The sequence below is a fragment of the Acinonyx jubatus genome, chromosome E2 (assembly GCF_027475565.1).
Source record: "Acinonyx jubatus isolate Ajub_Pintada_27869175 chromosome E2, VMU_Ajub_asm_v1.0, whole genome shotgun sequence".
Classification (NCBI taxonomy): domain Eukaryota; kingdom Metazoa; phylum Chordata; class Mammalia; order Carnivora; family Felidae; genus Acinonyx; species Acinonyx jubatus.
Genome location: NC_069396.1, coordinates 51,037,941 through 51,063,713, shown reverse-complemented (window position 1 = coordinate 51,063,713; position 25,773 = coordinate 51,037,941). Strand labels below are relative to the sequence as shown.

The following is a 25,773-nucleotide window of genomic DNA, read 5'->3' as shown; positions in this document are numbered from 1 at the left end:
TGGGGGCGGGGCGGTGAGCGGCGGCCGTAGTGGGAACCATGGGAGGCGGCTGGTGGTGGGCTCGGGCCGCCCGACTGGCCCGGCTCCGCTTCCGGGGGGCGCTGCTGCCGCCTCCGCGGCCCCGGAGCGGGGGCGCCCGAGGGTCCTTCGCCCCCGGCCACGGCCCCCGCGCCGGGGCTTCGCCGCCCCCCGTGTCCGAGCTGGACCGTGCGGACGCCTGGCTCCTCCGGAAGGCGCATGAGACAGGTCTGAGGCTGGGGTTGGGGTCGGCCCCGACGGGACAGGGGGTCCCGGATAGCCGAGCTGTCGGCGCGCGCGAGTGGGGGAAGGGAGTGGAGCTTCTGCTGGAAACAGGGCTGGGACTCCGGAGCGAGAAGGGCTTCCGTAAAAGCGCAGGGAAGCGCTTGCTGCAAGAGCGCAGTCTGTCCGCATAGAAGTGCTTGCGGATGGGACGGTGTCCGGCTAGTGGGACGCAGTGGGGATTGGAAAGGTTGGTCGGGGTAGGACAGGCAGCCTTATAAAATTGCACTGCCTGGGCGAGAGAGGCATCCGAAGAGGGTGAAGGGCGAGGGTGTTGCCCACTGGAGGGGTCCGCCTTGGAGGAGCCAGTTCAGATCCAAGAGGCGACCACTCTGCATTAGGCGGGAGCGTGGATCCCATCAGAAGAGGGGGCGAGTTCCGGATTGGAGGAAGGAACAACCAATAAAAGAAAAGCTCTGGGCTGATTGGAGGGCCAGGTGATCCAGGCTGCAGGGGGAGGGGCCTCATGTGTCGATAGTGGATGGGGAGTGGGTGTGGGGTTTGCAACCCGGACCAGCCGGTTAGCGCCACACAAGGGATTTGAATGGATGTGAATAACAGCAAGGAAGTTCACACGCGGTAGCAGATGATTGGCGTTTGAGGCTCCCTGAAGGGGGAGGCTGGAGAGAGGCCTGGAGTGCAGAAGTTTGTCCCAGAGCGGGGAGGCGGGAGGGGGATACACACATGTATGGGGAGAGGAGGGGTGTTGACCAGGATGACCCCTCGGGATCTTCCTGTCCTCATATTTAAGTTCGGCAATTTTGGGGGCGCCTGGGTGGCTCAGTCGGTTAAGCGGCCGACTTCGGCTCAGGTCATGATCTCGCGGTCTGTGAGTTCGAGCCCCGCGTCGGGCTCTGTGCTGACAGCCTGGAGCCTGTTTCCCTCTCTCTGACCCTCCCCCGTTCATGCTCTGTCTCTCTCTGTCTCAAAAATAAACGTTAAAAAAAATTAAAAAATATATTAAATAAGTTCGGCAATTTTGGTTCCTAGATTCTCCTGCAGATTCTGCAGACTATGTTGAATCTTTGGTGCTGCAGAGTTTGGGGAGAGGGCTCAGATGGATGGAAGCTACAGTTTGGCGGGGGTTAAGTGGAGGGCCGTCAGGACCGGGTGGGGATTTGGGGTGCAATGGGATAACACTGTCTGGGCTGACAGGCTGATGCTGATTTCTTTCCCCTCCCCATCCACCCCTTCCTCCAGCCTTCCTCTCCTGGTTCCGCAATGGCCTCCTGGCATCAGGCATTGGGGTCATCTCCTTCATGCAGAGTGACATGGGTCGGGAAGCTGCCTACGGTGAGTGCAGACCCCCACTCCCGCCCCAACCAGGGAGTGTGGGCACTTGCTCCCCCACTGAGGAGGGCAGAACCCCCAACCTCCCCCGTGGGTGTAGATTCTTCCCTGCCCTGTCCCACTGCCACCCACTTTTTCCTCCCCCGTCAGAAGCCACCTCATTTTCACGTGTGACTGTTGACCTTCCATCCACCCGCCCCTGCTTTGTGGCCACTGGATCACCCGAGTGGGTGGCCCACGGGGTGGCTGTGGGTCCTTGTCCCCTCTGATCTGACTTTCCAACAAAGATGAGGGTCGCGACTTAGCCCCTCATGCTGGCCCAGCCCCAGACTGGCCCTGTCACTCCATCCCTGTCTTTGCTCTCAGACCAGCTCCCCACTTCGCCTCTGGTCCTGAACCCCACCTCCCCATCCGGGACACCTCCTCTGATACCGGTCCCTTCTCATGTCCCTGACCTTGGCTCTGTACTACTCTTGACGCCTACCCTGCTTTTGAGTTTGCCTCATTCTCTAACTCCACCTTGGTCCCCTGACCCACCTCGGTCCCCGGAGTCCTCTGGATCCCAGAACCCCTGCCCTGGCCCCCCTCCATCCCCCTCCCCACCGCGGCTTCTCCATCCGCCCCACTGCAGTGCCAGCCTGGGAGCTCAGGCCCTGCCTCTCCTTGACCGTGGCCTCCTGCCCTCTCGCACAGGCTTCTTCCTGCTGGGCGGCCTGTGCGTCGTGTGGGGCGGTGCCTCCTACGTTGTGGGCCTGGCTGCACTGCGGGGACCCATGCAGCTGTCGCTGGGGGGCGCAGCGGCGGGCGTGGGGGCCGTGCTGGCCGTGGGCCTGCTCTGGGCTTGTGCCGTCGGTCTCTACATGGGTCAGCTGGAGCTGGATGTGGAACTGGTGCCCGAGGACGATGGGACCGCCACCGCCGAAGGCCCCGACGAAGCCGGCCGGCCGCCACCGGAGTGAACAGCTGGGCCACGGGGAATGGCCGGGCGCTGGACGGCCCGAGGACCAGGACATTAAAACCTGACCCTTGTCCACATTCTGAGTGGCGGTTCCTGCGACCGGGAAGGGCGGGCATGGGAATCAGTAAAAGCAGGTGGAGGTAACCAAGGAGAAAGAAAAGGAGCGAGGGGCCCCAAGGCCCCGGGAGACTGAGCCACGGAGGGGGAGAAGGTGTTTAATTCTCAGGGAGGGCCATCGGGGCCGTGAGCCCCGCCCCTGCGCCCTCAGGGCCCCGCCCCTCCTTCAGGGTCCGGCTCTGGAGGCTGCTCTCCAGTCCTCAGTCACCCTTCCGCTGCACCCTGGTGCCCGCGGGCCCCGGGTACGACAGGCCCAGGGTGGGATAGAAGGCCTCGGGGAGGCCGGGCCCCGGGCCCAGCCTCTGCAGGTGCGGGTACATGAGACCCAGCTCCGCAGGGCCGTAGCGGATGGTGCCGGGCGTGCACAGGCCCCGCACGACGGGGGGCAGGAAGCCCGCGTGGAGGAGGGAAGGTGGGGGGTCTCCAGGAGGCCCCAGGCCCCAGGGCCGCACCAGGTCCTGCTTCAGGGCCCCTGCCCGGATGACAGACGTAAACTCGGGCCTCGTCAGGGCCGGGTGGCTGGACGGCTCCTCCTCCGCACTGTCCTCCGGGTCTTTGGTCTCCCCCGGGCCAGGCTCCACTTTGATGCGTTTGCCCCGGGTCCGAGGGGGCTCATCCTTGTCTAGGGGGGCAGCCTGCTTCCCTTCCACCGGAGGCTCTGGCTCTGGAAGAGGGAGATACAAAGGGCACTGCGGGTGCGCGTCCCCAGCCCTCAGTCTTCCCATCTGTGGTCTAGACCTGTGTTGTCCAACAGAACTTTCCCCGATGACGTTCCGTATCTTTATGGTCCAACCGCATTAGCCACTGGCCACGTGAGGCTACGGGGTCCTCGAAATGTGGCGGGTGTGACTGAGAAACTGAACCATTCATTTTTAATTGAACATAAGTCACCACTCGTGGCTGGTGGCTTCCGGACTGGAGAGCACAGGTCCCAGAGGCCCCTGGGAGCTCCCCCCGGGGGCTGGGGTGTGGGAGGTGGGGCTCACCTGTGGGTTCTGGCTCTGGGCTGGACACGTCCTCACAGGCCACGCTGGCTGGAAGCTGGAAGGCGTCCAGAGGGGTCTGGCCACCCTCGGCTTGGCTGGGGACAACACAGGTGGGGTAGAGCCCCCACCCCGTGGTACTTAGGGCTCATCACTGGACCCCCCCCAGGCTCCAAGCTGGCTTCTAGCCCCACAGCCCTGTCATCCGAGGCCAGACCCGGGCAGCCTGTTCCCCCCTGCCCCCGATGCCACCAACTAAATGTCCCCAGCATCTTCCTTTCAGGCCGCTGTTCCTCTTAGGGGCCCAAATCCAGGCCCAGCAAAGCCAGAGACGTGGGTGGCAGCAGACGGCTCTTCCCCTCCTCCACCAGCATTGCCTGGCATTTCCGGGACTTGCCCCCACTTCCTCCCTGGGCTCCCAGCCCCCGTCGTGCGTCCCTCAGAACTCTCATTTCGAGGCAGCCAGGGGAGTCTTTCCACAAAGCAGATTTGACTGTGACCCTCTCCAGCCTTGAAGCCTGCTGTGGCTCCCCAGTGCCCCGGAATCAAATCCAGACCCTCTGCCTGGGCTGAGGCCACTTCAAAGCCGCCCCCCTGCACGTAAGGTCTCGCCACCTCCAAGCCTCTCCTCTCACTGTCCCCTTTCCCCTTCCTGTTTTCAGGCCCCTCTGGGTTCTTGTCCTCTTCGAGAAGCCCTCCCTGAAGAGCCTCCACCCCAAGCCCCCTTCCCGGTGAGGCCGGCCGGGGACAGCCCTCACCTGAGCACGTAGCTGACCCACAGCACGTGGCGCTCCCCGGGGCTCTTCCCGCTCACGGCCACGGTGGCCACGGACTGCAGCCACACAAAGCCCCCGGCTCGCTGCAGCCAACGGTAGTAACCGGTCATCACCTGACCCTTGTCCAGCACTGGGCCCAGCGCAGGGACGGGGTGAGACAGTTGCAGAGAGACAGGTGGACAGGAAGGCGGGGGTGAGAGAGGGAGACGGGCAGAAAGGGTGGCGGCAGGGAGGAGACAGAGGGGGGGACAGAGAGAGACAGAGTCAGAAGGACTGAAGGCTAACCTGGCTGGGGGGCCTTCTGGATTTTTAAGGGTGGGCCCGAGAGACCCCACGGCCCCTTTCCTCCCACCCCACACGTGAGCTGTTGCCCAGGGTGCAGGGCACAGCGGGGCGGGGGGGGGGTTGTGGACTCAGGCCTGGGGTGCCAGCAGACAGGGGTTCTCACGGTCCAGGTGGCTTTGGCGGATCCTGGCTGCGTCCTGGCCGTGGACAAACTGGTAGCAGCTGCGGCCCACAAGCTCTGAGGGCCCCAGGTCCATGTGGTCGCTGACTCTGAGCACAGGGGGCGACAGAGAGAGGAGGTGAGAAGGGCTCTGAGACAACAGGGTTGGGGGCAAAGAGGCAGGGTTGGTTCTGGAACCCCCAGCTCCGCAATCTTGCTCTGGAGCGCTCTGGGCCTCAGTTTAACCCTCGGTACAATGGCGGTGTCATACCAGCGTCCCGCCTGGAGGGGCTGTGGGCCTCGTGGGGTGGCCCCGGGCTCCCCGAAGGCACTCGGAGCGTGGGGGCTATTTCGCGATTTAATTTTCCCCACCGCGTGGTGCAGGGTGCAACCCGCCCCACCCCCAAAGGCCCCGCCCCCCGGCCCTCTCCTTCCAGGACCTCCTCCCTCGATGCTCTTGTGTCCCCCTGGATCCCCACCTGCCCGCAGTCCTGGCTCCCCCGTGTGGCCCCATCCGCCCGCCTCGGCCCCCCGACCCCGGTACCTGCTCTCACAAGCAAGGATGGTGAGACCCAGGCTGAGGCGGAAGACGATCATGTGTCCGTGTAGTGGCAGCTCAGCCAGTGGGGCTGGGGGCAACGTGTGGCCCAGAGCCACCAGGCCCAGGGAGCGGGCCCGAAGGCGCCCGGTGACGTGGATGACCTGTGGGCGACAGGCGGGCTTGGAGGAGAGGCCTGGTGAGGCCACCGCCCCGCCAGTGCCGGGGCACAAGGACATAGCTGGCAGGAATGTGGGAGCACCCCCCCCCCCGTCCCCCGCAGGAGAGGAGACCCAGGAGTCAGCAGCCGGGGCCAGAGAGCTGACCCTCACCTTGTACCCCGAGGCCTTGACGTGCAGCCCCCGCTTGGTGAGGGTAGATTTCATGCGGATGAAGAAGGAACGCTCCTGGGCCCGAGAGAAGTGAGGCACCTCGGCGGGGCTGGCCTCTGGGGTTGAGAGTGAAGGAAGGTTAGGAGGAGGTCCTGAAGGAGAAACACACACAGGCCGTCCCTGCCCCCCCCGCCCCACCCCCCCCCCCCACCCCCGTACATCTAGCCAGACAAGGTCAAGACCACAGCCTGAGGGTTACACGACCTCACTGAAGTCACAGACTAACCTCCCCTCTGAGCTACAGCTGAACGGGTCTCTTCTAAAGCTCAGATATGACCCCGGCCCCTCCCTGCCCTGAAACTGCCATGGCTCCCTAGGACCCTTGGGAGAAAGCTCAGCTCCTCACCTTGGCCTAAAACTTCCGCAAGAACTGCCTCCCGCTGACACCATCTCTAGCTACAGCCTCCAGGTCTCAGGGTAGACAGCTCCTCCTCCAGGAAGCCCTCCCTGACCCCCCCCCCCCCAGGCTGGGTCAGCCATCCCTCTGGGGTCTCCCAGCCCAGTCCCGACCACTTTGGATTATCATTCTCTAGGGACGGGTCGGCCTGCCCACACCCGGACTGTGAGCACAGGGAGCGTAGGGCTGGGGATGCTGTCATCACTGTGTCCCCAGCCCTCCCCAGCACAGAGCAGGGGCTCTGGGTATAAGAAACAAGAAAGACTCACAAATACAGATTAGTCTGTAAATCCCGTGATACATTCTTGTAATTGCTCACCGCCAGACGAACCTGTTTCTCAATCTTTGATGCAAACCTAATCACCTTCCCCAGCGGACCCACAAACATCTCCCAAGCGTGCAGGCCCTGATGATAGCTCAGATATTTTTGCTGTTAAGCAAACCCAACAGAAGAAAATCCTCCTTACGGGAAAGTTAACCTCCTAGTCCCCCCACATCTCAGAGCTAAAAGAAACTTCCAGGGTAATCTCCCAACACCCTCCTTCTCTGACATGGACTGGAATTTTCCACTGCAGGGAAGGACTAGAAACACAGATGCAAGAGCCAGACAAACCCGGGCTGCGGTCCAGACCAACCACGTACAGCTGTGTGACCCGGGCCAATTAACTTAACCTCTCTGCGCTGTGCCTCAGTTTCCACCTCTGCAAAATGAAGACAGTTCCCCGCTTGTGGGGTGGTGATTAGGATTCCAATTACACAGTTAAAGGCGCAGCATGGGTAAAGCCCGTGAAGCGCGGGCTTTATTGTTACCAAAGCCTGGTCCCATCTGTCCCCCACAAGCAGTGGCAAGAGGGGTCTTTCTAAAGCTCGACTCTGGGGGAGCCAGGCAACCTTAGGCAGCTTAGGCAATTTTCGGGAGTCAAGTCGCATGGCCTTGGTTCAGACTCTGATGCATTTTGCAAAACTTTGCACAACTCTAAGGAGAGTGGGTTTTGTAACAAGCCCTACACCCTTGAGGCCGCGTGACTTTGGGGCCCCTGGAATTACCGATCTCAGGAGTATCTGCAAGCGAGGAAGAAGACGAGGAGGAGGAGGAGGAGGGGACGGAGGGCGGCGTGGGGGGCCCGGGAGTCCGGGCCCGGAGCCCCAGTTGCTCCAGCACTTCTGAGTGGTCCCCGGGATGGATGTAGTCAAAGACGCTGCTACCCGTCAGCTCCACCTGCCGGCGAAAGAGGGGACGGCAGAGGGCGGGTAAGATGCGCGCGCAGCCACTCGCCCGGCGTTCAGCCTCCGGCTCGCTCGCCTAGGTTGCAGGCGCGCTTCACGCCAGTCTCGTGTTTCTGTTAGGATTGCTTTTTAACCTTTTAAAAAGAAGAATACAAACTTTTAGGCCCTTCTTAAGCCTTCCCACTTCAAACCCGGCGATCGTTAAGGATTTTCTGAACCTGCTTACTCTATTAAGAAGCTGTGTACTGGGTTGTCGTAGCCTCCATTTACCCAACTCCCACCCACTCACAGCAAAAAACTGTGCCCTGAAATGAATCACAGGATGTCCCCGCAGGAATGGCAATCAGGATGCAAGCAGTGGAATGTTTCTCGAACTCTTTAAAGAGTTAGAACTTTTTGAAGCGTCTGGGTGGCTCAGTTGGTTAAGCATTCGACTCGATGTCGGCTCAGGTCCTTATCTCACGGGTTCCTGCGTTAGAGACCCACATCGGGTTCTTCACTGATAGCGAGGAGCCTGCTTGAGTTTTCCTCTCCCTTTCTCTCTGCCCCTCCCCTGCTCGCTCTTTTTCTCTCTCGAAATAAATAAACATTAAAAAAAAAAAAACCAAGAATAACTTTTTAATCAGACAGACTTTCACACTGAGTTCACCCCAAACTCTCAGAGCAGTTCCCCTTCTCTCCACACCTCCCCTAGTCCAGGCCCCCAACTTTTCTCTGCTGTCTTCCTGCCCCAGGGTCCTCCCTGGTGCTCTGGCCTTCAGTCCCCAAACGCCCTTGCTAAATTACTCACCTGACCATGGCCCTCCTCCTCCCAGAAACCTCTCAGGGCTCCCACTGCCCCTGGGCTTGGGGTCCCAGGCTCCCCTCTGTCCCTCATCCCTCTGAACTCCTCCCCATGAAACCCTTCCCTGCACCAGCTTCCAGCTTTTCCTCCACGTCTCCCTCCCTCCCTGCCCCTACCTCCAGGGTCTTCCTCCTCCACATTATCTCCAACAACTCACTGTAAAGGTGCTCACAAAGGCCAAATACCTAGCATTGAATTTTCTAAATTCACCATTTGCCAAAACCTTTTTTTTTTTTTTTTTTAGTATTTATTTTTGGGACAGAGAGAGACAGAGCATGAACGGGGGAGGGGCAGAGAGAGAGGGAGACAGAATCGGAAGCAGGCTCCAGGCTCCGAGCCATCAGCCCAGAGCCCGACGCGGGGCTCGAACTCACGGACCGCGAGATTGTGACCTGGCTGAAGTCGGACGCTTAACCGACTGCGCCACCCAGGCGCCCCAGCCAAAACCTTTGTAATAGTGATAACAGAGGACAGTGATTTGTACCGAATGTATTGGTAGTAGGAAGGCCACAAGGAGCCAGGCCCCCCAGGATTGGGAGTATTTTAATTTTTGAGAGGGAAGAGAGAGGGAGACACAGACTCCAAAGCAGGCTCCAGGCTCTGAGATGTCAGCACAAGCCCCACGCGGGACTTGAACTCAAACTGTGAGATCATGACCTGAGCCGAAGTCGGACACTTACCCGACTGAGCCACCCAGGCGCCCCCTCCCCTGCCTTTTACCTTTCAGTGCCAGCTGCAGGAGCTGGGGGCAGACACAGCTGGCTGAGATAGGAAAAGCAAGCCAGTTCACTAAAACGCTACAGAAAATCTTCCAAAGTTGGCAAAACCCAAGCCCTTACGATGCAAATCGCTGTAATTCTTTACAATTGTGGAGGAAAAAACAACAACAAAAAAAAGCGAGTTTTGGTAAATATGGCGCATTTGGCAAACACTCATGGGCAAACTGACCTTTCTGCTAATTTGCCGTCTTCAAATTGACCTGCTACTTTAATAGCCCCCCTCTCGCCTGTAAGGAGGAGCCACGTGGGGTTCCCAGGGGTGCACTTTGGGAACCACGGATGCAGCCCACTTTTCGGGCTGGAATGGTGAGGCCAGGAGAGAGGAAGGGCATGCAGGGGCCAGCAAGGGAGACGGTGGCCGGGCCAGTCCAGGCAGCCCGCTGCGGGCCCCTTACCTGTGAGAGACCCAGATAAATGGAGACGGTCTCTGAAATGTAGAGGAATTTCCCTTCCTGGTTCAAGGCAAACACGAAGCCATCCAGGGACTAGAGTGGGGAGAAATAGGGGGCGGAGAGAGGAGCGCTGGGCGTCTGTCTGTCCAGCAGGCAAGTGGTAAGAGATTCTAAAAGCTGGATCTCCACCTAGGATGGATTAATCGGGGGCGGGGGGGGGTGGGGAGGGGAAGGGGATCGGGTGGCCCTCGGAAAGGGGGCCCTCGCTGGGATGGATGCTGGAGAAAAGGGTGCTGCTCGCCAGAGGTGGCCGCCAGGTGGCAGCAATGAGCAGCAGGCAGGGAAGGGGCCTCACCTGCAAGATGTGTCCTCCCAGGTGCTGCTCGAAGACTTCGGAGACCAGCGCCACGGGGCCCCTGTGGCTGGGGGCTGGGGGCAAAGGGAGGGGTGAGGCCGGGGCCTGTTGGCCCCCATTCGAGCCAGGCTACAAACCCCGCTCTCTTCTCCCCGGTCCCGCAGCCACCTTGGGGTACTGGGGACCCCGGGCCCTGTCGGGGAGAAACCTGGGCTGGGGGGAAGGGTGGAAGGGGCGGAAGTGGGCTGAGGCACACAGAGACAGGGAGAGACACCAGAGGATGCAGACAGGGGTCCGTCCGTCCGTTTGTCCATCCATCCAATCCAGGCAGAAACTCCCTGAGCACCAACTGTGCGCCAGGCCCTGTCCTAGGGCCACCGAGGTGACCGGGGCGGCCTGGTTCTCCCCTCCCAGGCCAGAGGCAGATACACAACACGCAAGAAACTAAAAAAATCCAGGGGCGCCTGGCTGGCTCAGTCGGAGGAGCAAGACATTTGATCTCGGGGTCGGGAGTTCAAGCCCCACATGGGGTGTGGAACATACTTAAAAAAAAAAAAAAAAAGTGAAAACATTACTCAAGACCCAAGAGGCCACACACTGTGTGATTCCATTTCTGTGAACTGTCCGGGGAACAGGGCAAATCTACGGAGACAGGAAGTAGATTAGTGGTTGCCCAGGGGCTGACGGGAGGGAGGGGGGATGGGCGTGTCTGCCGATGTGGGCAGGGCTTTTTCAGGAGGCAGTGAAAATGTTCTGGAACTAGGGGCACCTGGGTGGCTCAGTCGGTTAAGCATCTGACTTCGGCTCAGGGCTTCATCTCATGGGTCGTGGGTTCGAGCCCTACATCAGGCTCTGCGCTGACAGCTCAGAGCCTGCTTGGGATTCTCTCTCTCCTTCTCTGCCCTTCCCCCAGTCATGTGCACGCTCATTCTTTCTCTCAAAATAAATAAACTTAAAAAAATTAAAATCTTGGCGCGCCTGGGTGACTCAGTAGGTTAAGCATCTGACTTCGGCTCAGGTCATGATCTCACGGTTTATGGGTTGGAGCCCAGCATCGGGCTCTGTGCTGACAGCTCAGCTCGGAGCCTGGAGCCTGCTTCGGATTCTGTGTCTCCCTCTCTCTGCCCCTCCCCGGCTGGCTCTCTGTCTCTCTCACAAAAAAAAAAAAAAAAAAAAAAAAAGAGGTGGAGAGAAAAGAAAGGAGATGTCCAGGGGAAATACAGGGAAAGACAGTGATAGGAGGTCATGTCAAATGGGACAAAGGGCAAAGAGCGCCCCAGCCCCCACAGTCTGGAGCAGAGAGGAGGGCAGAGGGTTGGGGGGGGGGTGGATGGAGGCTGTTCCCACGCAGGTCCCTCTCCCTGACCCTGCAGAGAAACACCTCCCAAGGGGCTCTATGTCCAGATCAGGGAGCCAGGGGACTCCGTGACCTTGAGGGTGGGCAAGTGGCTGGCTCCTGCAGGCCCAAGGGTCCTGGTCTGGTGCCCAGCCCCAGGGCCGGCCCTCCCTGGCTGTGTGCCCTGGGACCAGTCCCTTCACCTCTCTGTGCCTCAGTTTCCTCCTCTGTCAAGTGGATTTGCAAAGAGCGCGGACCTCACAGGCTGGTTGAGCACTCAGCGTAAGGAACAGAAAGGGCCCCGCACCCGCCAGGCACACCTCAGGTGCTCCCAAACACAGGGCCAGGGTCAGTATTAATAGTGTGATTACTATTGTTATTTCCAGACCCTCAAAACACCAGGCGGCCAAACCCCCGCCCCGGCGCCCCCATCAGGACTCAGCCCCCCCACAAGACATCTAAGCCACGCCTCCTCCCGGGAGCACCTCCCCGCTGTTCGCACCCTTTTCCCACCCCTGGCTGGAGCACCAGGAACAATAAATGGAGGGGGGGGGTGCTGATGGGGACCCCTCCCCCGAGATGCAGCGCGAACCAGCCGGGTGACAGGCAGGAACAATGCTGCCTGCTAATTGTCGCAATTTTCCCCTGTCATTTTTGCTAATTCCTTCATTTTCCCGCTCACAGGATCAGCCCAGGTCAGACTGAACGGCTGCAATTAACAGCGTTAATGGGCACGTCGGATGAGGGGGGTGCGCAGGGGGAGGGCTTGCTGTTCCCCCGTTGGGACGGGAGCTTTGGGGTCGGTCCCCTTCGCTGACTGATGCGTCCTATTACCCCCCAGCCCCCCCCCCCAAACCCAACTCCAGACTCCTGCCTCTGCGTTCCGGCCTCTCCAGGCAAATGCCTCAGCTCCTCTGTCCCCCAAATTCGGCAGGTGGCTCTTTACTGCTCCCAGATCTGCCCCCTGCTCACGCCCAACCCCCAACCATCACTCACTCACTCAACAAACATTCGCTGCGCTTTTTATTGGAGCCTGACTGGCCACTGGAGAAGAAAAACCATCCTAGTTGTCATCACAGAGCTGGGACTGAGGGACCCAGGGGAGAAGGGGACTCCCAGGGGTCCGATCACCTCCTATTCTCAGTTGCCCGGAGAGATTCCCCGACCAGGTGGTGGGGATGAAGTCCAGAGAGGGAAACCCTGCTCCCAGGAGGGGCAGGCCCCGCAGGCCAGATGGGGCACCTTCCTCAGCCTCAATTGTAAACTGGGTCTCATGCTAGAGCGTGAATGGGTTCGTGCGTGTGAACGACACACAGCCAGGCACACGGTAGGGACCAAATTCCCGAGTCCTGCCCTTATTCTTACCAGGTACGGTGGATAACTTGGGGGCACCTCTACCTTTCCAGATAATTCCTTGCCGTTGGCCCTGACCTATCTCTTTCTCCCACCCACGGCTGTTTTCAGCACATCCCTCTCCTGATTCCCACCACCCCTCACCCCACGGCCCCCGCCCTGGTCTAGCTGCCCCACCAGGCAGGAGCCTGGACCATTGCACTCGCGTCCTCACTGGGCTCCCTGCTTCCACCTCTGGCTCCCGTCCCACTTGGGCTAACAGCCAAAGTCCTCACCAAAGCCCACGAGGCCCTGCAGGACCTGGTTCCGGCTGTCTACTCTCTGCCTCAACTACTTACTTCTCTCTGACTACTTGGCCTCATTGTGCCCTGCAGCCAGTAAGCGGATTCCTGCCTGCCTCAGGGCCTTTGCACATATTCCCTCAGTCCAGACAGCTTTCCTTCCAGCTTTTCTCACGGCTTGCTTCCTCACCTCCTTCCAGTCTCAGCTCAAAGGTCACTTCCTCAGGGTGAGGCTGGGCCTGACCTGTGAATTAAGATGTCAACCCTCCTCGCCTCACTCTGTTCCATGGCCACCCAACAAATACTTAGGGAGCCCTTACTGTGCCCCAGGAACTGTCCCAGGCTCGGGGAACACGGTGTCATGGGGGAGAGACACAATAGACAATAAGTGCTTTGGAAAGAAAGAAGGCAGGAAAGGAAGACAAGAGAGCGCTGGGGGACAAGGGTGTTGTCAGTTTTAACAGAGTGGTCAGGGCAGGCCTCCCTGAAGAGCTGACTTTTGGAAGGAAGGGAGCTCCTGAGGGAGGGCACAGCAAGTGCAAAGGCCCTGGGGTAGGAACATGTTTCTCTGAGGAATAGCGAGATAGCCACTGTGTGTGTGTGTGTGTGTGTGTGTGTGTGTGTGTGTGTGGTAGTGTGTGTGGGGGTTTGAAGAGGTGAGAGGGGCAGAAAAATGAGATCAGAGAGGTGAGGGACAGTGGGCACACCACGAAGGGCTGGTAGGCCCACCCTTGAGGTCAGGGACTTTGTCCTGTCCCTAGAACAGGGCCTGGCACCGAGAAGTGTTCGATGACGCTGAATGAATGACGACCACTGATCTAAGATCCAAGCTGTCTCCTCCCCGGACGTGGAGGTCCAGGGCTAGGCTTCCGCATCTGTTGTGCTGTTTTACAGACACAGAGGGAGGCCCAGAGACAGGCCGAGACCCGCAAGACCCCCGGAGACCTATGGACATGCCAGGTCTGGAGGCTGAGGAGGTGCACTCTGAAGACAGTTTGGATCTCAGCCGGGCCCAGGCTTGACCGGTGGGTGAACGGCTTCCTCTCTCTGGGGCTCAGTTTTCCACTTCTATAAAATGGGAATCAACACTGCTCTCCTCCTAGTGTTTGTGAGAGGATTGAGTTTTGTTATTTTTTTATTAAAACACTTTTTTTTTTTTTTAATGTTTCTTTACTTCTGAGAGAGAGACAGAGAGAGAGCATGAGCAGGGAAGGGGCAGACACAGACGGAGACACAGAATTCGAAGCAGGCTCCAGGCTCTGAGCTGTCAGCCCAGAGCCCGACGTGGGGCTCGAACTCACACACTGTGAGATCATGACCTGGGCGGAAGTCGGCCGCTTAACTGACTGAGCCACCCAGGCGCCCCGGGTTCAGTGAGTTAAAAAAATAAAATAAAATAAAATAAAATTGGCGAGTTATTTGTCTATATTATTGAGGAAGCCACAGAATGGGACACACACGGCTTTGCTCTCTGACTAGCTAAGACCCTGTCCTCAGTTTCCCCGTGTGAACTACGGAAACAGGCGCTTGACCTCTTGTTGGGGCCCCTGGGAGGCAGGAGATGCCAAATGCCTACTTTAGGGGATCCGGGAGGGAGTCCACGAAGTACCTCCCATACGGGGCCGGGGGGAGTGGGAGGGGGGTGCTCCCCAGGAGTACAGGAGGGGGGCCTCGACGGAGTCTGCGGTCTGCCCCCTCGGTGCTGTGTCCTCAGCGGGCTCCTGTCCCCTTCAAGTGCCCATCCGGGCAGCGGGAGGTGGTGGAAGGGGGGGGAGCTGGACGCCGGAGGGACTATCTCAACACCCCCTCCCTTCCTTTCTCTCCCGGGCGTTCGGGACAATAGACAAGATGTTTATCCCCCCGCCGGCGCACATGTTGTTCGCGGTAATGACAGTAATCAGCCGCGCTAATGCCGCATTCTCTGGGCGCCAGTCAATTCGCCTAATTACCGCCTGGGAAGCCGGATTATTTAAATTTAAATGGTGATTTATTGCGAGCTTAATCAATGCTATTTTCTCTCCCCCCCCACCTCCTCCCCTGGGACCGGGGGCAGCAGGGGACCTGGAGCCCCTCCAACCTCACCCTAAGGACACCCGTTCTTCTGGGGGGCCCCGTCGCCTGGGGTGCCCCGTCGCTGTCACCTGCCACCTCAGATTTACACGATTCACTGTCTTCTAGTTGAGTGAAGCAGTAATACATAAAACAAGCAATAACAGTAACATAACACTGCTATGCATCCATCAGGAATAAAGTTGAATTCTAGAGGCGCCTGGGGGGCTCCGTCGGTTACGCGGCGGACTTCGGATCAGGTCACGATCTCGCGGTCCGTGAGGTCGAGCCCCGCGTCGGGCTCTGTGCTGACCGCTCCGAGCCCGGAGCCTGCTTCGGATTCTGTGTCTCCCTCCCTCTCTGCTCCTCCCCCACTCACACTCTGTCTTTCTCTCTCTCAAAAATAAACAAACATTAAAAAAATTGAATTCCAATAAAAGTCGATATCTGTGTATCTGTATCTGTCCTTTACCTAATTCTATATTTTTACAGATGACAGATTGCATTTCTTTGTTCATTTCATTATTGGGTCTTGGCTACTGGGATGTCAGCCTGTGCAGGACTTTTCTCAAGTTTGTTTCCTGCTGGCTCCTCTACTCAGAACAGTAGCGGGCACACAGTAGGTGCTTAAGAAACTGCAGGTTCCGCAAGGTAACCAGTGGCACTAAGGGTCGCTACATACTCATTGCCCAGGCTGTGCCAAGTATATCCAGGCTCTTTGCACACATCACCTGGCTTCCTTCTCGGCTCTCCGGGTGTCTGTGTGCGGACTTTCATCAGGATTCCCATTTCACATGTGAGGCACAGAGAGGTAAGGCGACCTGCCCAGGGTCACAACGCTGGGGAGTGGCCGGGATGGGGGTGGGAGGGTGGGCAGGGACCCAGGAGAGTCTTTCTGAAGCTCTCTCCGTCTTACCTGCCACATTATACTGTCTCCCTCCCGCTTTCCCAAACTGGGAATTCTGACTCCAGAGTCCTTGTGCTCAAGTCTGAGTGAGGGGGTTTCTTGCCCATGAGTGGATAGGAGGCCCAGGCTGGGCCCCCTCTGTCCCGCCCATGGAGCTGCGGGCCTCCTTTGTGAAAATGATTCATCTTCCCTAATAAAAATAATAGCATTTACTAGTGGTCTGATCCCTGGTGGCCAAAATTCATGAACTCATCCCTACCTCGTGTGCCCATTTAACAGATGAATAAACGGAGGCTCGGAGACTAGAAGCCACCTGATAGCGACACAGAGAGGATCTGGTTGATTCCAAACCTCGTGCTCCCTCTCGGCCAAGAAGGAACTGGGCAAAAGCTGGTGGGCCCTTCACGTTCCCACTTGCCCCCCCAGCCCCCCCCCCCCCGTCCCCTGCGCACGCGCACTCACCGAGGCCGGCCGGTGGCCCCGCGGCCCGCAGTCCCCAGGGCGGCGCCCCGAGGGCGGCGAAGCGGCGCAGGCGGAGGTAGGTGACGCTGAGGCGCACGATGGACGCCTTGTCCAGCTGGCTCGAGATGGCTCCGGGCAGCGGGAGCAGCTTGGCCAGCTCGAAGAACTCCAGGTTCTCCTTTCCGCGCCGCGAGCGCGCCGCGTTACGGGACTTCTCCTTGCGCTGCGCCTGCAGGCTGGGCGGGCGGCGCGGAGGGGGCGTCAGCGGGGCCCCCGGCGCTCAGGGGTCCGCGGCCTGGGGGAGCCCTGCCCTCGGGGCCTCGGAACGGGGTCGGGACGTGGGAAGTGGGTTCGACACTGGAGGTGGGGGCGGAACCCGCGTGTGGATGCTGCACCCGGCCGTGGGGACAGAGCCCCGGGGTGTAAATCAATTCTGGGGCGGGGGGAGGGAGGAGGCAGAGGGGAGAAATGAGAACGTTGGGTATGAACTCTGAGGAAGGGGGGGGTAGAAACAGAACGTGGTGGGGGTTGTTTGTAGAACAAAGGTTGAGCTTCCCGGGGTAAGAAATTCTAGCTCCGGAGGGCGGGGCGGAAAGCCGAGTGTGAATTCTCCCAGGACGCCCTCGGGGGCGGGGCCACGGCCCGGGGGGCGGGGCTTTGCTCACCAGGGTCCGGGCGGGGCCTTGACCACTAGCCCAGGCAGAAAGTCCCACGGGACGCTGCGGCCACGACCTCCCCCGCACTTGACCTCGCCTCCGCCGCCACTGCTGGGGTAGGGGGTCGCCATCTCCGCGGTGGGGGGGGCTCAGGCGGACTCAGGGCAGCCTCGAGACCCGCGTCTCCTGCCGCGGGAAGGCAGCGCTCGGTGCCTGCGGGGGTACCCCGGGGACCTGCTGGGGAAACTGAGGTCCGTGAGGGGCTCGGGGTCCCAGCAAGGAGCTGGGGCCGGATGGTGCCTCAGTTTCTCCTCCCCGGAGGCCCCGGGACGGAGCCCGCCGCTCTCACCCTGCCCGGCCCCAGGCGAAGCTCGGGGCGAGGACGTGCCCCGCCGCCGCCGCCGCCGCCGCCGCCGCCGCCGCCTCCCCCGCGCCGCCCGCCAGCGCGGCCGCCTCACGCCCGCGCCGGGCCGGCTCCCGCATACCAATAGGCGCACGCGGCGCGCATACGGATCCGACCGGCCCGCGCGCTGCGTGCCAAGCATGCCCAAGCCGGGCGGGCGGGGGGCAGGCGCCTCGCCGGGGCCCAGGCGCGCCCGACTCCTGCCCCCAGAGCCCTCTGTTCCGGGGATCCGCTCTCCTAGCCCACCCCACGAGTCCGAGCGCTCGCATCCGCGGGGCGCCCATTTCCCAGGCTGGGCTAAGGAGGTAAGGGGGGGAGGGAGAGGGCAGGGACTCCCCCCATGCCCGGCCCAGGGACCACCCCGCCCCCCCCCCCCAGCCCCTTGGGGTGGGGCCGTGTGTCCGGGCCGCCAGATCTCCGCAACCGCAACTTCCTTTCCGAAGACCCGGGCGTGCGAGCCACAGCCCCCGACGCAGTGGCCAGAGCACCAGCCAGAGGACGCCCGCAGGATGGACCCGACACTCGGGGCCCAGGTGTCCCGGGATCCAGATCCTCCAGAACCAGGAACGTGTTCACTCAGGTCTTCATTCCTCCGGGACTAGGCATTAAGGATTCCCTCCCCCACCCTGCCCCTAGGATCCAGGCCGCCCCCAAGCCTCTCCAACCAGGTGTCCAGATGCCCTAGACCTTGGTGTCCAGGTACCCAGCCCCCTATTCCTCCAGGACCCAAACATCCGTGTGCCCCTTCCCCCAACCTCAGGATACGGGCGTCCTGACACCCTAGCCCCCAGGACGCTGGAGTTCCGGCCCCCCTATTTCTGCAGGACCCAGGAGTTCCCTGTCCCCTCCTGCCAGCCTCCAGGCGTTCCCGACCCGCAGGACCCACAGCCCCCTTACCTGGCCGCAGGGCAGGCTCCGGGCGCGGCGTGGGGCCGGCCGGGCGGCGCAGAGGGGTGGCCCCATAGACCCCGGGGCAGGCCGGGCTCGGCGGGGCGCGCGTGCGGTGGCGCTCGGTTCTCCGCGCCCACCGCGGCCTCGCAGACTTGGAGACGCGCGGACCGCGCTGGCAGGCGGGGGCGGCGTCTGCGGAGCCCCGCCCACCTAGTCTCCGCCCCTTCGGTCCCGCCCAACGCCAGCCTCTCCGGCCTTTGCCGGGGTAGGGGCTTCCCAGCCAGGGACTCCCGAGCTGCCCTGGCGTCCGAGTCCTCTCCCCCCACGGCAGCTTCGGGGGTCCGGCCCCCTTCCCACCGGAATGAGAACCTCGGAGTCGGAGCTTCCCTGCCCCGACAGGGGAACCCCGGAGTCTCCAGACTCCACCGGGAGGAGCTGGCACCTTAGTCGTCCAAGAGAACCCCGTGCTCCAGCAGCCCCCTCGGGACACGGCGGGTACCGTGCACCCAAGCACCCTGTAGACGGAGGACTTAACCTTCAGTACCCGCGCCAGGGACGCGAAGCCAGGTGTTCGAGACCCTCCTTTCCCAGGAGAGAATTTCAGGACGTTAGTATCCCTTCCCCATAAGAAGAGGACCCCGCCCTCCGAGGGCCCCCCATCTCATAAGGCCAGGCTTTGGCGTCTGGACCTAGGCTGTCTCACGCACTGGGACCCAGGTATCCGCAGAACTTCAGAAATCAGGATCCTGGGATCTGACATCCTCCCCTATCACAGGGACGGGAACCCCAACATCCGAGCTTCCTGTCAGATCATAAATAAGAACTCGGATTGTAGCGCCTCCCACGGAGAACCGGGATCCAGGCGTCCAAGCCAGGCCCTGTCCACCTCTGTCCCTCCCAAGCCTCTTCAGCGGCCTGGCATGAGGGGCTCCGGGAGCTTAACCGCTCCTAGGAGACCCCAAGGCCACCAATGCAAATGGAGTCTTAGGAGAGCCAGGCAGGCAGGGCCTCACGGAGAGCATGGGCCTGTCTCTGTTGGACAGATGGAGACACTGAGGCACACACCTCCGAACAGTCCTGTGCACTAGCTGGTGGGAACCCTGTTTGTGCTTTTAAAGTAAGCTTTATGCCCAAGGTGACGACCACACAATCAAGAATCACATGCTTTACCAACTGAGCCAGCCAGGCCTCCCTGGTGGGAACACTTTTCAGCCTGTTCACAATCACCAATTAACAGCCAGGGATCACTTACGTTCTGCTAATTCTTTTCTCCATAGGAAAGTTCTGAGCGGGGCTCTATTGCTAAACCCATTTTACAGCTCGGGAAACTGAGGCAGAGAGAGACCACACAGCCTGATTATGTTGGTCTCTCAGCCAATAATATTTTCCTGTTTATCCCCGGCGAGACTTGATAGGGCGTCAGGGTAGGGATTCAAGCCCAGATCAGTGGCTCCTATCTCCCGATCGCCACTGTCACCACTTCCTGGCTGTGTGGCCCGGGGAAGTGCCATGACAGGCCTTGAGAGGAGCACTCATGCTATGCAATTGATCTATGATTACGTACACACAGATCTTGTCAAGGTTAAGGGCCTGATTGCTCAGGTTCAAACCCCAGGTCTGCCACTTACTGCTGTGTGACGCTGGGCAAGGAGCTTCACCTCTCTGGGCCCCCGTTTTTTTCTTTGTAAAACGAGGTAAATTTCCACCTAGTACACACCTCCTAGCGTGGCGGAAAGCGTTACAGAAGTTCATCCGGACGTTCTCAAAGCGTGACCTGGCGACTGGTTCCTGAGACCTTCTCTAGGTCAGATTTGCACACCGAGATGTTTTTCTGCCTTGTTCGCTTCGTTCTGGCACTGGTGCCCGGTGGAGTTTTCCAGAAGCTGCATGGCATGTGATATCGCAATAGGCTCCACGCAGGAGCGGCCTTGAGGGTCCGGCTGTCTTCCGTAATGCCGGACTTTACAGAACTCTGCAAAAGTGTGAGATAATGACAGTCTTCTCGCTAGCATGTTTTGTATGGGAACATAAATTTTAAAACCGTTATTAATGTTAACCTGTAATAGATTTATTACTGCTGTTTAAAAATGAATGTTGCCTTTAAAAAAAAAAGATTCTCAGTTTTACGGTCTGGTGTGGCTGCTAAAGCAAAAATAAGGCTCTTTGGTCTTTCCTAAGGAGGTACCCCAAATCCTTTACCTCCACACTACTCACAGAGTCGCCGGGAGACTCGTATGCACACCACTAGGGATCTCAGTTTCCCGTCTGTGAAATGGGTGGGCTGCCCTGTGGTTACCCGCATTCTTCTGCAGCTCCGAAGCCAGGGGTGGGAAGAAAAAGGAGAGGATCTGGGCTGGGGTGTGTAGCCGGCGGGGGCCCTCCAGCTGGGAACTGAGCTTTTCGCCAAGGGCTCTTGACCAAGGTCTGGGGACATCCAGGAGGGCTGGTGCGGCACCCAGGGCCGGCAGAGCAGGGAGCAGTTAGCATCTGGGGAATGAGGAGGCAGGGAGAAATGGGGAAAAATAACATGTCCCCTTGGTAGATAGTGAGCTCCCTGTCACCGGGGGGGGGGGGGGGGGAAATCAAGGAGAGGAACAAGGATTTTGGTGCACACTGAGAGTGGGGTGTGTGTGTGTGTGTTCCAGTGACTTCTACTTAAACATCCTTATTCTTCCAGGGTGCCTGGGTGGCTCAGCTGGTTGAGCGCCCGACTCTTGACTTTGGCTTCGGTCCTATCTTGTGTTGTGGTTCGTGAGTTCAAGCCCTGCATCAGACTCTGCATGGACAGCACAGGGTGGGCTTGGGATTCTCTTTCCTTTCTCTCTGCCCCTCCCCGCCGCTCAAAATAAATAAACAAACTTAAAAAGCATTCTCATTCTGGGGCACCTGGGTGGCTCAGCCGGTTAAGCGGCGGACCTCTGCTCAGGTCATGATCTCTCCGCTTGTGAGTTCGAGCCCCGCGTCGGGCTCTGTGCTGACAGCTCGGAGCCTGGAGCCTGCTTTGGTATCTGTGGCTCCCCCCCCCCCCACTCTCTGCTCCTCCCCGGCTTGTGCTCTGACTCTCTCTCTCTCTCTCAAAAATAAACATTAAAAAAAATTAAAATAAATAAAGAAATACACACACAAACTTAGGGAAAGAGAGAGAGAAGGATGAACGTGATGAGGTCGTTGAGTCTCCAACGACTCCAGAGGGAGAGGATGTGGTTGGCCGGGGAGGGTCGGGGGACCAGGGGGTGGGCCCCCGATAACCGCTTAGTTATTATCCCTACAACCAGGCAGAGGTGTTTCGTGGGATCTTTTGTTTGTAGGATGTAATTTACGATAAGACATAGGAAGCGCTGGTCCCACAATGCCAGCGAGCTGAAAACCATTTCAACAGGGTCAAGCGGGGGGCGCCGGGCCGGCTCAGTTGGCGAAGCGACTGACTCTTGATTTCCCGCTCGGGTCATGGTCTCACGGTTCGTGAGTTCGCGCCCCACGTGAGGCGAGCCTGAGCCCGGCTCTGCTTTGGGCGAGTCCTTTCTCGCTCTCTCTCTCTCTGCCCCTGGCACACTTGCGCCCCCTCTGTCTCATAAATACATAAATAAGCAAAGAGGTAACAAGTCATCTTTCTTTGGGTGTGGACGGACTTCCAAAAAAAAAAAAAAAAAAAAAGTGGATCGTCTCCAGATTTAGTGAGATTTCAGGAAACGGGTTCTTTTTTTTTTCAGGCAACCTGGTCGGCAAGGGGAGATTTATTCTGCCTCGTACAGCCTTCGGGATTATTTTAATTACTTTTTTGGACCACGTATGCATTTAATGAGAACATATGAACAAACATGAACAAACTGCTCGATCCTAAAAAATGGGGGAGTACCTAGTATGTGCTAAGGGCTGGGAGACGTCGGTGACCCAGACAGAGAAGGTCCCTGCGGGACTGGGGGAGGCAGGCACAAGGGGCGGGTGGGGGGGAGTCAATGGGCAGGGGCTTTGGGGGAGGGGTTTGGTGTTGGCTCCACGGAGATGAGAAGTGATGGGGGGGGGGGTGGCAGGGGCAGGGCCTGGTCGAATTCCTCATTTCTAAAGACATCTTGGCTGCTGAGTGGGAAAAGAAATGTCATGAGCGACAGCAGAAGCCGGGGGGGGGGGGGGGGCAGCTGAGGAAGAGACTGGAAAAGTCCAGACAGGAGGTGACAGCGGGGCCCTGCCGGAGACCGGAGACCCGGTGCGAGGGGGGAGGAGCCACGCGGACGCAGGGGTGTGGGCAGGGGAGGCCGGGAGGCAGGGCCGCCCTGAATGAGATGGGGGGCAGGGGTGGCCAGAGGAGCAGGTGCTGGGTCCGAGCTCGCGAGGGGGCAACGTCCCAGCAGCGGATGAAACCCCCCTCCACCCCCCAGGGCCGTCTTGTTCTGGAGACACCCCCCCCCCTTTCACTTCTCAGGAAGTCCTACTTCCTGTCTGATCTGCCTCCCTTCTGCATTGGGTCCTCAGTGCGCCAACATGTACCCAGAGGGGCCTTAGAGCCAGGCCTTGTCCAAGGCCAAGGATTGGGAGACCTAGGTCATCAGGGGAGATGTCTGCCCTGGCCCTGGGGTGCTAGTGGGGTGCAGCACCCCAGGAACGTTCTCCTTGAGAGGATGATGTTGTGTTCAGTTCTAAGAGTGAAAATATTTTAGGGGCGCCTGGCTGGCTCAGTCGGTTAAGCGTCCGACTTCGGCTCAGGTCATGATCTCACCGTTCGTGGGTTCGAGCCCCGAGTTGGGCTCTGTGCTGACAGCTCAGATTCTGGAGCCTGTTTGGGATTCTGTGTCTCCCCCCTCCCCCCGCTCTCTCTCAAAAATGAACAAATATTAAAATATATATATTATAAAGCCCATTAAATGGATGACGAGGGGTCATCCATGGATGACACCTGGGCAGCGCAGTTTGGCCCCAGAGTTGTCACGCTTTTGTTTTTGATCCGTCTAGCCAGAAACATTTATTGAGTACCGACGGTATACCAGATGCTCTAGGGATCCAGCAGGGAAGGGACAGGCAGAGGTTCCTGTCACCTGAGCGCCCGTCTTAGTGGGGGTGTCGGACAACAGACAAAACAAGAAAATCCTGTGTCAGATAGAGCTAAGCGCTAGAGGACAGACTAGAGGGTGCGGGCGCACGCGCATACACGATGTCACGTCGGCTGGTCAAGTACTGACAATTATTAGCAAGAAGAAGTTGGGGGTGAGAGAAAACACCCCCCCACCAACTCCATAAATGGCCCCACATCTAAATATCACCCAGCTTGACACTTGACTGTCCTCCCGGATGCTTTCTGCCTCACTCTGCTGTGGCTCCCATCTCCCGGCCCCATGTTGTCTCCTTCAGGCCACCCAAGGTGTCAGGGAGGAACTCTAATCTCAAAGAGGACGGCAAGGGTTACCCTGCCACCTGCCACCTGTCCACAGGTGCAGAAAGAAAACGAACCTTGATGGAACAGAGCCGGAGGCTTGTCACAGCAGGGCGCACAGAGGGACAGTCAGCAGCTCGCTGGGCTCGTCCTCTGCCCCTGAGGGACACTAGGCAAGGCCACCGGCCAGTGGGGATGCCTCCTCCGGTCCAAGGGCGCTCCTTCCAGAGAGGGAGGGCTTTTCTCTCCATGACGCTGCAGATTCCCCCCCCCCCCCAGAGGGGCAAGAGCCTGCGCACTCGCTGGGGAGGCAGCGGGGGGGGGGGCACAATAAGATGCCTTGTGCAATTATTAGGCACCCACCCCTCACTGTCACTGCCTTCTGTGTTCTGCGGACTTTTCCACATTGGGGTCTCTCACTTGGTTCCAGCCCCGAACGGAACTGCCCTTCAAGGTAGTAAGAATTATACCAGCGCCAGCAATAATAATAATAATAATAATATGGAGAAGAGTTGAAGGGGGGTTGAGTCGTGGCCCCCCTCCCCCCAGAAAGATATGTCCACGTCCTAACCCTGGAAACTTTACAAAAGTGATCTTATTTGACCTTATTGGCAAAAGGGTCTTTGCAGATGTAATTAAATTAAGGATCTCGAGGGGAGATCATCCTGGATCGTCTGGGTGGGCCCTAACCTCAGTGACCAGTGTCCTCGTAAGAGACAGAGGAGGAGGGACGCCGGGGCGGCTCAGTCAGTGAAGCGTCTGACTCTTGGTTTCTGCTCAGGTCACGATCTCACAGTTCTGTGGGATCAAGCCCCGCGTTGGGTCCTGTGCCGACAGCCAGCCTGGTCATTTGGAAGTCAGATGGCCGGGCTTCTTCAAACCTTGGCTCCCTCTCACTCGCTTGAGACATCAGACAAATCACTTGGCCCTTTTGTGCCTCGGTTTCCTCATCTGGAAAATGGGCATAATGACAACATCCTGGAGTTTGTGTGAAAACTGAGCTGATAGAGTAAAAAAAAAAGACTCAAACAAGGCCTGATACCTTGTAAGTGTCCCCAAACCATTAGCTTTTGTTAGGATTCTTCGCCTTGCTAACATTTACATCCACTGTGTGCTCTGTAATCCCATGGGGGGGGGGGGGGAGGGGGAGGGCGGGATGGAGCGATCTCTCCAGTCCCCACTTTCTTCTCCTTCCCCCGAACTCCTGCAAATGCAACCCAGCCTCACCACCCGGCAGCGCCCTGGGGACGAGCTTGTAGACCCGTGTGGCCTGGCTGCCACTGAAGGAAGAAATGGATGGGTGGGTGGAAGAAACAACAGGAGCAGTAGCTCGTCCCCGTGCTTCTCAGTCTGCTCTTGGGCCGCTGCCAGCCCCATTTCTCAGAACCCGCCCCCGCCCCGGTCCCCACTGGTCCCCGTAATCCTCGACTCCCTTTCCTTAGATCGCCACCAACCCGGCTTCCCACGCGGTCCTGCTCGGCCGGGGCTGGCAGGCGGCGCTCTGCTGACCCCTGGTGGCCGCGGGGAGCATCGCCACACTCGCCGGCGGGCGCTCGGGAGCGCCTAGGAGGTGCTTTTTGGGGAACAGACTCCGGCTGCTGGGTGTCGCAGGGTAGTGGGGGTGGGGGTGGCACGGAGGGTAATCAGTGTCAGCCCTGGAGTCGTCCGGTCCTGCCTTCTCTCTCCACTTGGCCGTCCCCGCTCCTGTCTACCCATCACCATTTCCCTGCCGACGCCAGGCCGTCTTAGGATTTCTCCGCTGGCCTCAGGCTTCATTCGGTATGGTTCAACACCGTTATCGATCCGGTTTTATCTAAAATTGTGAACACCGATTTTTTTTTTTTTTTTTGCACTTAAAAAAAAAAAAAAAAGACACCGCCTGGGTACATTTTTTTTTTTTTTAATCTTGATCCCGGAGTCTTTGTATCCCTTTTGTACCCGAGGCGAGTGCCTCACTCACTTGATCTGCTGCAACGTCACCTCCTCCAAGAGGTCTTCCTGACCACCCTCAAAAGCATCCCTGCGGCCGCAAATCCACATCCTTAGCTCCTTATCTGTGCTTGATTGACATTATGGCACACGTTCATTTCTTTGCCTGTTTACTGTGGGTTTCACTAGATGTCCGTTCCCAGTTGTCTCGGGGGCCTGGTACAGACAGAGTGGATGCTCAGGAAGAGTGTGTTAAGTGGCAAATAACAATTTGAATGAGTAACAAACTGAGAAGAATGCTCTTAAAGACGAGAGCTTGTCTTTCCTTGAAAGCAAATGGGTCCGTCC

At 59.0% G+C, this 25,773-nt stretch overlaps 2 protein-coding genes across 7 annotated transcripts; one reads left to right on the top strand and one right to left on the bottom strand.

Annotated features, from left to right (window-relative positions):
• TMEM160 (transmembrane protein 160) lies at window positions 1-2,625 on the top strand. The gene is made up of 3 exons (XM_027037896.2): window positions 1-246; window positions 1,501-1,593; window positions 2,284-2,625. Exons 1-3 carry the CDS (start codon window positions 39-41, stop codon window positions 2,547-2,549), a joined length of 567 nt encoding a protein of 188 aa, XP_026893697.2. The 5' UTR covers window positions 1-38; the 3' UTR covers window positions 2,550-2,625.
• On the bottom strand, window positions 2,595-18,331 carry NPAS1 (neuronal PAS domain protein 1). 6 transcript variants are annotated; one of them, XM_027037893.2, is made up of 12 exons: window positions 18,138-18,331; window positions 16,847-17,083; window positions 16,182-16,417; window positions 9,794-9,867; window positions 9,442-9,531; window positions 7,244-7,415; window positions 5,740-5,855; window positions 5,414-5,571; window positions 4,873-4,979; window positions 4,407-4,554; window positions 3,652-3,746; window positions 2,595-3,329 (listed from the first exon to the last, which is right to left on the bottom strand). In XM_027037893.2, the coding sequence occupies exons 2-12, from the start codon at window positions 16,966-16,968 to the stop codon at window positions 2,866-2,868; spliced, it is 1,782 nt and encodes a 593-aa protein (XP_026893694.2). In that variant the 5' UTR covers window positions 16,969-17,083; window positions 18,138-18,331; the 3' UTR covers window positions 2,595-2,865. The 6 variants fall into 6 exon arrangements, with proteins under 6 accessions (XP_026893694.2, XP_026893693.2, XP_026893692.2 ...); XM_027037892.2 differs by having other exon boundaries at window positions 16,847-17,074; XM_027037891.2 differs by having other exon boundaries at window positions 16,847-17,071.
• Between the last annotated feature and the right edge of the window lie 7,442 nt (window positions 18,332-25,773).